The sequence below is a fragment of the Coturnix japonica genome, chromosome 1 (genome assembly GCF_054131305.1).
Source record: "Coturnix japonica strain WE chromosome 1, WE-NBRP24, whole genome shotgun sequence".
NCBI classification, from domain to species: domain Eukaryota; kingdom Metazoa; phylum Chordata; class Aves; order Galliformes; family Phasianidae; genus Coturnix; species Coturnix japonica.
In genome coordinates, this window is record NC_140663.1 from 168803525 (window position 1) to 168818268 (window position 14744).

Here is a 14744-nt window from a genome sequence, read left to right on the forward strand (position 1 = left end):
AAAAACCTGGCAGTGATGCAGCATAAACTTCTCAAGGGGGGGGAAAAAAGGCCTTCACTGTAGCACCTACCACAAGCCAGGAGGGGCTGGAAATCTCAAGAGGAATGTAGAAATTGACCCCAAACTACCCACTCTTTCAGCACCCTGATCCAGCTGTAGGTGTCCCTGTGCACAGCAGGGGAGTTGGACTAAATGGCCTTTCATGGGTCCTTCCAACTGAAGTGATTCTATGATCTCTGTATGTCAGGCCTGTTGGCTGTTTTTCTATTTCCAGGTTTGAATGTTGTGGCTTTTTTCTGTTATTTGAAATGATGTTTTTTCCAGCAGTCACCCAAACCCAATAAATGCTCCTTTTCATAGTAGAAATAACTCAGCACAGCCCCTCCTGTGGAAATATTTACCCTGACACGACCAGGCTTCGTTCCCAACCTCAGACAGTTCTGACTGATCTGTAATGAGTCGCTTCTATTGATGAAGAGGTGGAAGACAAACACAGAAGGAAATTTGTGTTAAAAGCAGTTTTGTGCCCTTCGTAACGCGTAAAGAAGAGGAAATAGAAAAATAGGGTCTCTTTATGCCGCTTCTTTTCTATAACTTTATTGAGTGTTAACCTACATGATTAATACAAAGTTACTCCATTCTGTGAAGATTAAGAGATTTTACAGTATCAAATTCCCTGAGATACTTCTGTGAGAGGATCACACATATTTCTACAGCCCACTTATAATCAAAAAGTAATTGACCTGATGAAAAACAGCTCACGATCTTTCCGTCTCTCCCTCCTCCCCAACATTTCAAGGTACAGAATCAAACAGCTTTTAAAAGCACATTCATCAAGATTTCTCTATTTAGACTGTAAGATAAATCTGCTTAATTTTTATAGACTGAGCACATAGTTCACCTGCATGGGAACATGTCTCATGGAGTCTGGTACCCGATCCACAAGAAATCTGCAGTAGAAGATGGGGTTATTTATCACCGAACTCAGGCTCTACAAAGCGAGTTACAAAGGACAGCCCTCAGTTTCAAACAGCATTCAATTATTGGGTGAGTTCTGTGAGCTCAAGGAGCGGATGAACTAAAAACCAATATGGCCTTAAAGAGTTGCTGTACTTATTGACTTCAGCTGTAGACCAGGACTGAACTACTGAACTTCCTCCCAAATCTAACGGGAAAAGCACGCAATGCTAACGCAAGAACGATGAAACTGCAATAATTATTGCAACACTTCAGCTCTCGTTATACAATCTGTGAAGATACTCAACGCATACCTTGCAAATAGGAGCACACTTGTGATTATCTCATTCCAAAATGGTGTTTTGATCATTGCACAGCTGTTAGCTCAACTTAACAGAACTCGTTCCCACCAGGATTTCAGTAAGATAAGCTGCAGTCTATGGGAATTCCCATCCTCCTGGAGCCTGCCTGCAGCTTTATTACTGATAGCACCAAGTCGTGTGTCTCAAAACCCACAGAGAACACTGAAAAACTTAGAAGGACTGGAAGAAAAATAAACACTGTTTTGGTCAGACTGACAAAAAGCCCTTCAGTCTTCACTATGCCTGTTCAAAGACTGCTCACTGCTTTGATAGACAGGTTTTGGTGTACTGTGCACTGTGATAAAATGCAAAAGGGAGAGACACTGATGCTGTTGTCCTGGCACTCAGGTTAGGTTAAAGCTATGCTTGGAACTGCTCTAACCCAGTAAATCTGTGCAAAATTATTCACGAGCTTTAACACTATTATAGGTCTTTTCCCCCCCAATATTCTTTAGTTCCATGCTTACATAATCACTGGGCACAGGTAACTTAAAATGCAACAGACTGTCAGCTGCTAAGTTTGAACAGCACCTACCTGGCAGCCCTCATTGCACAAATCAAACCTCATCCCATTCTAACCCAAATAACTCTCACACATTCAGCTTTCATTTGCATCTAACTTTCTTCTTTTGCCACCTTTCTGGTACCCACGATTTTATTTCACTGTGTCAGCCTGAAAAGGAACCGCAAAGCTCTGGGCAGACAGAGCATGAGGAAGTGGAAGCCTGGATTCTAGGAACTGACAGAAGAAAAGATAGGTGGAAGAAACCCCCCAAAACCAAACATAGAAAACAGTAACTCTTTCTTCTTCCTCTTCATATACTTCCTTCATATAACCCATGTTTTAGCAACAGTTTCAACATTACTCTCTACAGTTATTCCCCTTCTGGGAGGTAGCGTCTGGGAACTTAACTTTGGTATCTTCACTGCCATTATTGTTATACACACAGCAGAAAGTTAGCCTTTCCATACAGACTGAGTATAGCAATATAACCTTTGCCATCTAGAGCCTTTCCCTGCTTTTTCCTATGTGGCACTTATTTGGCAGGGAAAAAACATGCAGTCTCCTGTAAACGTTCCCTAATTCCTGAATAAAGGGAGGGTGAAAACATTCAAGCTTTCTGCCTGCCTCCTGTCTTATCCTGTACCCGAAGCCCTTCTCTGCTTTCAGACAGGACAACTGCACTCACAGTTGGAAGAAATACTTTCTGCCCATCTGAGCTGTTTGTTCCACTCAGACCCTTCCATACAATTTTCCCTACGTGGAATTTGTCTTTGGCTCAAAGAATTCTTATTTGGCTGCTGCTGCAATGTAAAACTGCTCAAAAGTGCTACCGGATCATCACATTCTTAAGTTCAACATTTGCGGCTCGGCATTTGTCAGCAAATAGCTCTGATTTTCACCATAATCACCATTGAAAAACGTTTGCTTTTTGCCTTTATAATACAGAAAGCCAGCCCTGATCGCGTATCCCCCATCCGCAGAAGAAAGTTTCCCGGTCCAGGAAGCTGTCATAGCTGACAAAATTGGTTCCAGCTGAAGGACTTGGCACAGGTTATTCCGTGAACAACTCCAAAAGTTTCAATGACTGCTTAAAGTTTAATTTTGCTCTTGCAGAATCGCCTTGCCTGATGCTTCCCTGTAATTTCATTTTGCGCCTTAACAAAAATCTTCTGTTTCGTTTATTTACCTGTATCTGCTTGTTTCTCTCACTGAGGACAGACTGTCCCTGGCGGGCAGGAGGTCTCACAGGGCTCCCCTGTACCTTGGTGCATTCACTGCAAGGAGAAGCTGGCCAAGAACCCCTCAGAATCATCAGCTCTCAAACCAGCTGGCCAGATTCTGTACCGTCTTGAGTTGATTCCCCGCCGTCCTCACGGCCTCGCAAACCTTGCAGTAATGCTCGTCCCAGAAAGACGTGACGTGGACCTCGTACTTGTTCCGCCAGGCGAAATACCTCCTATAGCTGGGCTTGTTTTTATCGAGGAACTTCAGGTAGGTGGCCAGCAGCCGCGGGCTGGGGAAGTCATCCACGTGGATGAAGGAGTCGGCGGGGATGAAGCGCTCGTAGTTGGCCCTACGGGGGCCGAGGACGACAGGCACAGCGCTGGCAGCGAAGGCGTTCCTCCACAGCTTCTCGGTGATGTAGTCGGTGTGCTGGGAGTTCTCAAAGGCCAGGTAGAACTTGTACGCCGACACCGTCTTCACCACGCTGCCCTCCAGCAGCGCCATCCCTCTCGCCCCATACACGTCGATGGGCAGGTGCTCCTTCAGCTGCCGGTAGTAGCGCACCCGGGCGTGCTCCTCGTTCCAGTTGCTGATCACCCAGGCCACCAGCCGGCTCTTACGGGGCACCACGAAGGGCCTCGGCGACGGCGGAGCGTACAGGTACCCGTAGGGCACGAACACGTCCGAGTCCCGCCGGTACGACATGGTCCAGTTGAAGAGCCCGGCCAGTCCCCGCAGCCCGGGGGAGTGCGAGGGCGACTCGAAGTTCATCCACACCCACAGCTGCCGAGGGGGTCGCGGCGGGGTCCCGCGGGGCAGCCCCTGTGCGCCGTGCAGCGCCAGGTCGCGGTGATGGAACAGCACGGCCCGCGCCTCGCCGTACCGCCCGCGGTCGGCGCTCAGGCGGCAGCCCGTGATGTTGTAGCGCCGCCGGCAGTCGGGCGGGCGCCGGGGGCGGCCGAAGGGCTCCCACCACAGCAGCACGGTCACGTCGCCCTCGGGCCGCCCCGCCGCCGAGCCGCCCCGCCGCAGCTCCCGCAGGCAGCCGTACAGCGCCAGCGCCGAGCCCAGCAGCGCGCCCAGCAGCGCCCAGCGCCGCCGCCACCGCCGCGGGCAGCCCGGCCGGGAGGCGGGGATCCGCCGGGGGCCCGACTCCATCGAGGCCGCCCGCTGCCAACCCGGGGGAGACGCGGGGCCGGGGCCGCCCGGTGCATGCTGCTGCTGCTGCTGCTGCTGCTGCTGCTGCTGCTGCTGCTGCCGCCGCCGCCTCTCAGCGCCCACCCCCTGGCCCGGCCCGGCGCACGGCGGCGCGGAACCACCGGGCAGGGGCGGGGAGATGCTGCTGCAGCCCCTCCCGGCCATGCCGGACCGTCCTGACACACCCCGCGGCCGCCCGTCCCTCCGCACCGGCCCCGGCCCCGGCCCGCCCCTCAACCCCGCCCGAGGGAGCTCGAGGGGCCGCCTCAGGCAGCGGGCGGGAGCCGGGCACGGCCCAGATGACGGCAGCGATGTGCCGGCATCTCTGCTCTCCACGTCCCTCACATCCCGCCCCAGGCAGCCGTAGAGGTTCGGCTGTAGCTGAAAGGCATTCCTTTCCATGGGGCTTTTGATGCCCCATCCCTGGAGGTGCACAAGGCCAGGCTGGATGGACCCGGGGCAGCCTGAACTGGTGGGGGCTGAGAGTTGGATCTGGGTGATGTTTAAAGTCTCTTCCAACCCAAGCCGTTCTGTGACTCTATGACTCTTTGAAAAAGGTCATAGTTAAAAAAGGGAAATGGAGCGAAGATTTGAATAAATTATTTGTTCTAAAAAAAAAGACAAAAGAAAAGAGGAAGAGACAGCAGCCACAGGAGCTTTGACTTCCTGCCAACTGCAGCATCTTCAAGCAGCTGTAAGAGGAGCCTCCCACTGGACTCCCTCCACATTCTCAACTTCCATCTTGAAGTGAGAAGCTGGTAGTGGGCACAATATACCTCACAAATGCTGAGTACAGGGGGATGATTACTGCCCTCAGTCTGCTGCACACATGCCTGATGTTGCTCAGCATATGGCCTGACAATAGCAGTACTAGGGGAAATGGTTTTAAATTAAAAGAGGGAAGATTTAGGTTGGACGTTAGGGGGAAGTTCTTCACTAGGAGAGTGGTTAGGTCCTGGAACAGGCTGCCCCAGGGAGGTTGTGGATGCCCCGTCCTTGGAGGTGTTCAAGGCCAGGTTGGACAGGGCCCTGGGCAACCTGATCTAGTAAATGTGTATGTTTGGTGGCCCTGCCAGGCAGGGGGGTTGGAACTACATGATCCTTGTGGTCCCTTCCAACCCGGGTCATTCTGTGATTCTGTGTGCTTTACTTTTAAGGAGAGCTCATGGTTGGCTCACATTCAACTTACTGTTCACAGAGCCCCAAGGTTCTTTCCAGCATGGTTGTTTATCAGCTGGCCTGTCCCCTCCTTGCACCAGTGTAGGGGAGTTTCCTGCTCCATGTGCAGAATGTTTCTCCAGGAGTCTCTGAACCAAAGTTGTTCAAGCTGGCACATCAATCCCCCTTTTTCTAGTTCAGCATTGTCTTCCAAAAGATGTGCTAGCTAACAGCAAAATAAAACAGCGTGCCATAATCACAGGGCCTGCCTGGACAAACAACACTGATTTTAGTCACAGAACAGGAGTTTTGGTTCTTCAGCCATTTCTGCAGGTAATAAGTATTTTGCTTATTTGAAGACTAAATGTTTGCGGTTTCTAACAGCTGTAAATGTGTTTTCCCAGCTGGCTTCCCCTTGTACTCTGACTCACCCTATTTTGTTACACGGAAGAAGCATTTAAGCCTAAGATTCTTTGAAGTTATTTGTCAGCTGTCTTGAAAAACACATTTTAAGAGGCACTGAAAGATGCTGCATTTTCACCCACAGCTATCAAGTCAGTTGTTCCACCAACCAGGAAAATCCCATGCATTTCTTATCCTAAATGAGCAGCTTAGAAGAGCAGCACAATCTATTTGATACCAAAATTACACTGAAGAGTGACTTTGAAATCTCTTCTTCATCAATAGCCCCCGTGATAGCGATGCACGTGACTGCACATGCAGCAAATGTGATGTTAAAATCTCCTGCCTGACTACAGTTCCACTTGTGACCAAGCAGAGCTGTGTTAGAACTGTATAAAGTTCTAAATTTTGGAAATGAAATAATATAAAACAAGGCACAAGAGGAGCTGATGGTTATAGCAAAAAATCACAGAGTCCAATCCTACTTCATCCACGTGTAACTGGAAAAAAAGAAACAAAAACACGAAGGAACAGAAGTTTAGTTGCACAAAGTTGGCACTGAGACTCTTTCTTCGTAACAATAATCAGTTTGGCTTAAATAGGATTTGGATGCTCAGAAACAAATCCCTTTCCACCTCTTAAAAGCACACCTTAGGAAAGATGTGAATTATCAGTTTGTGATGACACTGGGAATAAGGAACTCTGGCTTTAAGTTATCCATCAGTTCAGTTTCTTCACTGTACAAAGTAGTTCCCTCCTTTAGAAATACAGCAATATTTGGTTATGTCATTGCAGGACAGATGTCTGGAAAGAATTCTGGCCTCAGCCCAGCGATCCAGCCTGTCAGATCCCTCTGCAAGACCTTCCTTCTCTCAGGCAGATCAGCACATCCTCCCAACTTGCTGTCATCTGCAAACCCACAATAAATTTCTTTATTGTCAAGGTGGAGCAGAAAATGTGAGCCTCCATCATTTGCAGCAGGGAGCCTCCAACTAGTATTATGATGTCCCCCTGCATGGTTCAGGCTCAGCCATCAGTTGCTTTGCCAGGGAGAGCTTCAGGTCCCTCATCTGCTTCTACAGCATCGAAGCTATTCTGTAGCTGCCAATCTGAAGGCAGGAAAGGACCCTTCCTCCTGGTGCCAGAGGTCATGAGCTTCCCACCTTCTTCATCATGGAAATCTACTTTTAAACCTGATAAGCACTGATTCTGCTTACCCTATGCCCTTCAGTATATATTTCTCCTGAGCCTTCTCATCTCAGTGCTAAGCACTCCTTGCTTTCTCAGCATCTCATCAGTAATGTCCTTTAACCATCTTCATGGCTACTGTCTGGACTTGCTTCAGTACATCTCTTTCCAGCCTGTGGTTGTCCAGCCTATCATGGTACAAAGGATTATTCCTCCTTGGGAGCAGGACTCGGCATTTCCCTGGACTGAACTTCATGAATTTATTCTCTGTTCAACTGTGACACCTATAGATTTCCCTCTGAATGGCACCTACCTGGTGTATCAGATGCTCCTTCTCATTTTGCATTCTTTGCACGCTGTCCCATTGTCCAGGTCACTACAGAAGATGTTAAACAGTCAAATCTTGGTTTTCTCAGCCTGTAACTCCTCCAGCTGGACTTTATGACACTCATCACAGCACAGTGAGATTGGCTCTTCAGCTCGTCTTCCATCCACCTCACTGTACATTTATACAACCTGTACTTCATCAGTTGTCAATGAGGCTGTTGGTGCAGATAGAGGCTCTAGCAAGGTTTTTGATGCAGTAAAAAACGTCAGCTGTTCTCCCCTCATCCACCAAGCAAACCAGCTTTTGAGTTTGTAAAAGTTTTCCCTTCATAAATCCTTCATAAATAGAGACATCACAGGCTTATTTATGTTAAATGTTTATTAAGTTGAGCTTGATATTGAATCACAAACTCTTGGCCCAGGAATTGTTGAGCTAAATGCATATTAAGAAAAGTTAAGGCATCTCTTCAACTACGTTATGATTTTCTGCTGGAACTTTGAATCACTCAGCAACAGAGAAGAAACTGTGTAAATGGAAACAGTTTGATGAGTATAGGAACTGAACCCAGCTTGCTTCCAGTTTTTTCTTGTTTGTATCTCTTCCGCTGTCCTTCCTCTCATGCTACCTGCCTATTCTGCTTCAAAACAGGCAGTAAAGGCAGTGAGGAGAAGCATCACTTCTCCCAGAAGCAGCCCTTAGGAACAAAGAACATCTACATTCCCAGATGAAAGCCAACAAATCCCATATAGTTCAGCACCAAAATAAATGTGAATAACCTGTCTTGCTTTAAGTCTGTGCTTTTCACACCAATCCTAACGAGACAGGAAAGAGATGAGAATCTTTAAAGACTGTGTGCTTTTACTAGAAGGCTCAGGCCATCTTATGACCATCTCTGAACTCAGAGGCATTTTTTATTGTATTTCGAGTACATACCAGAAGTGACTGAGCTTAGAACCTGGCATGGGTTAGGCCATCTCATTTGTGTCAGTCAATCATTTATGGGCAACAGGAGCTGGTTTTTAAGAGGCCAGAATTTCTAGAGTTCACGAGATCAAGACTGAAAGAAAGAGGAGCTGAAAATCATGCAGCTAGCTTTATTTTTAAAGAACTAGCTCTTAAGAACATGATACAGAGCTTGTTTTAATGGTAAAATATGCTGAGTCCATGTGTTCTGCAACCTTATAGCACTAATAATGCTCCTCTTTATAAAGCTAATGAATACAGTGTTTCCTTAGGGTTAGAAGATCTCACTTCCCACTACAAAGTTAACGCATTCCAGTAGAAGAGAAGTGGACATATTAAGATGACTACACTTATAACCACCAACTTATAAGGAATAGGTCCCTTCCTGGAAAGCCACATCCAAATGACTACAAAGAAAGAAAGAGGTGCCTAAGGGAACCAACTAAACTTTGCAAGTAAATGCAAAAGTGCCTGGGATGGTGCCTAGATCAACCTCTTACTAGGAGGCATGATGGAGGAGAAGGGCTTTTCCATATATTTCAGTTGGTTATGGCTGAATGCAAAGAAGGGGAATTAAGGTTTATTGCCTACATGTAACCAACACTCACCAGCCATCAGTAGGAAAGAAGTGATTATTCCCCATGATTCAGAATATTAAACAAGGGTACTCAACACAGCACTCCTAAGCAGGTTTCTTTTGCAAAGATTTCAAGTCTGTTGGTTAATTAATAAAGCTCTGCAGAAAGATGCCCAAATGTGTAAGGCTATACAGGTCATCTGATGGAAAAGTAACATCAGACAAAATAGATACGCAGTCCAGTCAACTACAAAAAGAAACATAAACCGACAACTTCAAAGTGAGTTGTTATAGGCAAAGATTCTTATTGTTGACTCTTACTTTTCATTCCTACATGCCTTGAGTAGATCTGAGGTTGCAAAAGTAAATCATTTCTGTTCTGCGATGCTGGTTGCAGGCTTCCGAGGGAGAAATTCTTTTTCACGTTCCAAACTCCTTTCAGAGCCGCTGTTAAAATTAGTCAAAATGATACTGTTAAAACTGATTATTTTAACTTGTTCTAAAGCTGGTGGAACATTTAAAAGATAGTCCCTTTGGTCAGTACTGTAGTTAGACATCAGTAGGGACAACGCTATCGGTATCCTCCACCGTTAATGGAAAAGAGTGACATCTTCAGAGAGTAATTTGGTAATGTCCATTCATATGATCGAACTGAAATCCTGCAGACAGTTCTAACCCAATGGCAGTCATCTGTCATAGTCATCTTAGCTCTTAGTAACATTAGACACAAGAGCAGACTGAGCAGACTAATGCTAACATCTACAACTTGCCCAGATCCCATTTACCATCAATGGGAAGAGAGCACTAACAGAGAAAGACTAATGCAAAGCCAGCCAGAAGAACTGTGCTTTCAAAGTGCCTTTTCTTCTCCATTTAATAGAAACAGAGTAAGTAGCTCATTTGTCAGTGTGTGCCTAAGGAGCCTAACCACAGTCATGCAGTCGCAGGTTCAAATAGTTTAAATTTGACAGGATACTGACCAACTTTTGTACGTTTCCATCTCTGAATCCAATTTGAAATTCATTTTGAGTAAATTTACTTTGGGGTTCTAATCCTAAACAGGAGAACACAAAGACCTTTTCCAAACTTGCCTAGATTTGGAAATAAAGGCAAAATTTAAGGCCTTGCTACATTTGTAGAAGATGTAATGATTAAGAAAAATTATGGTGGACCTAATTCAATAAAATGCAGCTTAACATATCCGAGCTTTACTCTGTGAGATAGAATGCAGGGCTACAGAACAAGAACCACTTATTATGGAGGAAAAGTACTGTGGATTTAGGAGTGCCAGTTGACCAACAGCTCAACACCCTAGTGCTAATGTTAGCTCCAGGTGTTAGCAGAGACATAACTTAAATGAAGGAGATCATTCTCTGTACAGGCTGCTAATGATGCAAATATTGAAACACCTTGTTCCTTCTCAGACTTACATTTCCTCATTTTCTACTGCATCAGCTCTGTCTATAACCTTCAAGCTGCCTAAACACACTGATTTTCTTACTGCTTTGTTTTATTTCCCTTTATTTGCTTTTACCTCAACTTCTTCTTTTCAATACCCACTTCAGTTCTGAGCAGCAGAAGGTAGACAATGAATTCTAGTAACTACAACACCTCCTTCAAGGAAAGACGTAATAAAATCTCACTTCTTTCCAAGAAAGTAGTACCCAAACTGCTCGACCATTTGGTATTTCTTTCTGTTTCATTAAGCTGATAGATCACATGGACTTATGTGTTCTCTACAGTCTCATAACATCATGCTAAAGAATTAGATTATATATAATTCTTGTGTTGTTAAATGTTCACTAGAACAGTACATAAGACTGAGTTTTTGTTTAGTTTGGTTTTTAAATAAGTAATTTTGCTACATTTAAACCTTTTCTGTTTCATTTGCCCCGACAAACGCTTTCCATTTGCTCACAGGGAGGATTACCTGCAGCTGGATGTCTAGCGTGGCATTCGTTTTTCCAAAAACAGAGCTCTTCTTCAACGATCTCTTTAACTCTCTTACATGGCTCAACATGCAGAAAGTCCTTCCCTGTGTCAGCAAAACACATCACACAAGAACCAGTTGTTTTAACCTCCCTAATGCTGGCGTGTTTTGATGGATGTAATTTCATATTTTTTTTCCTATTCTTCTTGCTTTAACGCACTTTAAGATAGATTTACAGATCTAATAATGTTCATCAGCAGGGCTCAGTAATAACACGGGATGCTGCAGCCAAGGCAACCCTGTGCTCCAGGGAGCTGTGGTGACGGATGAACAACCCCGGGTGGAGCTGAGGGTGGGTGGAGGAGGTCTCAACCCCATGACAGCAGGCACCGCACCCCGTAAGAAGGCAACCCTACACCGGGAAGCCCAGGGAGGGATGTGACAGCTCCCCTCCCCACCATCCCTTCCCTCTAGGGATTTCTGGAGCCCTCAGGATGAACCCAGCGCCCATCAGCTGTGGGGACGGGAGGAGCGGGCCGGGCAGGGCGAGAGGAAGGGATGTGGAGCTCACGGGGCTGCCCGCCTCCCGCCGTCTCGCTGCGGCCATCGCCGTCCGCCTTCTCGGCTGCCCCCGCTGGTTGCCGGCTGTTGGCCGCCCTCATGGCCGCCTCGCTCGGCGGGTACAAAGCGAGTGGGGCGGTTGCCGAGGGAGCGGGCGCGTTCTGCTCGGGCGGGCCGTGCTCGGGCTGCGGCCGCACATCGCCATCTTGTGGCAAAACCTCTGTCAGACCTGAAAGCCCAGCTCACATTCAGCTACCAAGAACCAGCCATTAGGTACTGCAGGATTTGGATGTTCCTACGAATAGTTCATTTGATTCATGGGAACAGGCAATTTCATTGGCTATTGAGCTTTTAATTAAACACATGACAATTAAAACACTTGACCCTAAATGTCAAATTATTTTATGACAGGCCTTACACCAGATCACCGAGCATTTTGTAAGTCACCCAAGTTACATTCATTCCACAAGCAGCTTAAAAAAAGGTCTTCAAAAAATAATCTTCTAGTGAGCTGTAATAAACTCTGCATAACCATAACCTGAATTCTTTCACATCACACACATAGTCCAGTTTTCCCTCCTGCTTTGACATGGATAAACATTCACAGACCAAACGTCCCTCCAAATATGCACTTACTAAGCACACGCTCACTGAAATCGTTCACTTTGTGTATACCCTGATAACAGTAACAGCACTTCAAGGTATGAGGGAAACCACTGAGTTGAATTGCTAAAGGTGAGATTTCGACTGACAAGGATATTTCAGCACCTTAAATGACAACACAGATGCTGTGTGACAAACGAGAGGCAGTAAAACTCACATTCACAGGCTTAACCACAGCTTTTAAGGGGACACGGCATTAATGCAGTCCTCTACTATTTCAAAAAGGTAGTGGTATATGTCAGTCCTCCTAGCAATGTCAAGGGCAGTTTCATCCAAGTTATTTTTCAGGTCTGCTTTTATGTAGCGATTCATCAGCAGAAGTTCGAGGGTTTCCCTACTGTTTTTGTTCCCTGCAGCAATATGTAAAGGCGTCAATAGACCATTTGTCTGAGCGTTGATGTCTGCACCCTGTTGAAGTAAGAACGCAGCCACTTCTGTATTGTTCCACTTGCACGCACTGTGCAGGGGTGTCCAGCCATCCACTGTCTGGGCGTGAATATCTGCCCCATGGGCAACCAGCTCCTGGGCCATGTCCAAGTGCCCGCTGTAAGAAGCTCGATGGAGAGGAGTGTATTGATCTTCATCACGAGCGTTAACCGGAGCCAGCTTTTCAGAAAGGAGCCTCCTCACTGTAGTCAGCTATTGAAGGGAAACAGGGAATTTAATAGGAACCTTTGGAAAAAAGACACACCACTTCTATTGTTAGAATCACAGAATCACAGAATGACCCAGGTTGGAAGGGACCTCAAGGATCATGTAGTTCCAACCCCCCTGCCTGGCAGGGCCACCAAACTTCCACATTTACTAGATCAGGTTGCCCAGGGCCCCGTCCAACCTGGCCTAGAACACCTCCAAGGACGGGGCATCCACAACCTCCCTGGGCAGCCTGTTCCAGGGCCTCACCACTTGCTTAGTGGAAAGTACAAAAGACTGAATGACAGAAAATCTTAAGGTGAAACCAATTATTACTTGAAACAGAGATACAACAGTCTGGCATAAAAACACAACTGTGATGCAGCTCACTCAATGTGGGGCATTCAGCTGCAGCACCTCAAGGAGTACTTCTGCCTCGGCTGAAACACGTGCCTCCACACAACTATAGGTGCCTTTTGTGTACATTTATTTTCAGTGGCAGCCTCTGTTACACCCTCCCCACCTCAGTTAAAACACTCACATACCATGAAGAGTCTGGCACACTCCTGATTTGATCCAAGTTTAAGAACAGTGCTGCTACTTTAACTTTGATCCACACTCAAAGTTTTGAGGCCGAGAAATATTTTAGCATGTGGAATACAAATCACAGAATCATAGAATTACCCAGGTTGGAAAAGACCTTGAAGATCATCAAGTCCAACCGCAGCCTAACCATAGTACCCTAACTCTAACAACCCTCTGCTAAATCATATCTCTGAGCACCACATCCAAACGGCTCTTAAACACATCCAGGGATGGCGATTCAACCACCTCCCTGAGGAGTCTATTCCAGTGTTTAACTACCCTTTCTGTAAAGTTCTTCCTAATATCCAACCTAAACTTGCCCAGGCGCAACTTGAGGCTATTTCCCCTCGTCCTGTCACTTGTCACCAGTGAGAAGAGACCTGCCCCACTCTCACTGTAAGCACCTTTCAGGTACTGGAAGAGGGTGATAAAGTCTCCCCTCAACCTCCTTTTCCCCAGACTAAAGAGAGATTCTTTCCAAAGCAGCCTGTAAAACCTCGCTCAAAATAGCTGGGAGGGATAAAGAGTAGCACAGGGAAGTTTTTCTTTGTGGATGGAACCGCAGGCATCTATTCAGCCCATTTTAACCAGTGATACCCAGCACAGCTGCCTTACCCGATTGTTCTCAGCTGCCCACAGCAGCAATTTCTCTGGGTTTTTCTCCATCTTTTTCTCTTGCATTTCATACCATTCCTCGCTTCTTTCTTGTTCATCCTCTTCATCGTCAGACGGCCCCGACCAACAGCTCTGCGTTCCTATAGGAATCAAATGCCGGTGCGTCTCCAGCAATTCCAATTGGTTAAAGCTCTCTGTGAACTCTGCAAACTCATCGCTGTCATCGTCCCTCTCATCAGCGCCCTTCTCAGCAGCGCGTTTGCCTTTGCTCATTTCCAGCTGGCATCTGTAAGGTGCAGATACACACCAGCATTTGCATTAAGTGTTATCACAGAATCACAGAATGACCCAGGTTGGAAGGGACCTCAAGGATCATGTAGTTCCAACCCCCCTGCCTGGCAGGGCCACCAAACATACACATTTACTAGATCAGGTTGCCCAGGGCCCCGTCCAACCTGGTCTTGAACACCTCCAAGGACGGGGCATCCACAACCTCCCTGGGCAGCCTGTTCCAGGGCCTAACCACTCTCCTAGTGAAGAACTTCCCCCTAACATCCAACCTAAATCTTCCCTCTTTCAACTTAAAACCATTTCCCCTAGTCCTGCTATTGTCAACCCTTTCCAAGAGTTTACTACCCTCCTGGTTTTAAGTTCCCTTCAGGTATTGAAAGGCTGCAATGAGGTCACCCCGCAACCTTCTCCTCTCCAGGCTGAACAAACCCAACTCCCTCAGCCTGTCCACTCTTGACCCCTTCCAACCCCACACAGCTCCCCCACATCCCCACACGGACCCACCTCACTCCCCGACCCCCAGCACAGCCGCTCTCGGGGCGGCTCGTTCCCACCCACCTGCAGCACGAGTCCTTCCGCCGGAGGTGACATCAGCTCTTTGACGG

The 14744-nt window shown here is 46.9% G+C and overlaps 3 protein-coding genes across 6 annotated transcripts; all 3 read right to left on the minus strand.

Annotated features, from left to right (window-relative positions):
- Positions 1 to 571: 571 nt before the first annotated feature.
- On the minus strand, positions 572 to 4466 carry FUT4 (fucosyltransferase 4). The gene has a single exon (XM_015852301.3). The coding sequence runs from the start codon at positions 4408 to 4410 to the stop codon at positions 3136 to 3138; it is 1275 nt and encodes a 424-aa protein (XP_015707787.3). The 5' UTR covers positions 4411 to 4466; the 3' UTR covers positions 572 to 3135.
- A 4676-nt stretch (positions 4467 to 9142) lies between these two features.
- C1H11orf97 (chromosome 1 C11orf97 homolog) lies at positions 9143 to 11814 on the minus strand. The gene is made up of 4 exons (XM_015852303.3): positions 11781 to 11814; positions 11363 to 11581; positions 10792 to 10896; positions 9143 to 9308 (listed from the first exon to the last, which is right to left on the minus strand). Exons 1-4 carry the CDS (start codon positions 11812 to 11814, stop codon positions 9166 to 9168), a joined length of 501 nt encoding a protein of 166 aa, XP_015707789.2. The 3' UTR covers positions 9143 to 9165.
- Positions 11732 to 14725, minus strand: ANKRD49 (ankyrin repeat domain 49). Of its 4 annotated transcripts, none has more exons than XM_085509014.1 (3): positions 14698 to 14725; positions 13849 to 14134; positions 11732 to 12654 (listed from the first exon to the last, which is right to left on the minus strand). In XM_085509014.1, the coding sequence occupies exons 2-3, from the start codon at positions 14119 to 14121 to the stop codon at positions 12196 to 12198; spliced, it is 732 nt and encodes a 243-aa protein (XP_085365140.1). In that variant the 5' UTR covers positions 14122 to 14134; positions 14698 to 14725; the 3' UTR covers positions 11732 to 12195. The 4 variants fall into 4 exon arrangements, with proteins under 4 accessions (XP_085365140.1, XP_085365143.1, XP_085365134.1 ...); XM_085509017.1 differs by having other exon boundaries at positions 14657 to 14713; XM_085509008.1 differs by having other exon boundaries at positions 14644 to 14713.
- Between the last annotated feature and the right edge of the window lie 19 nt (positions 14726 to 14744).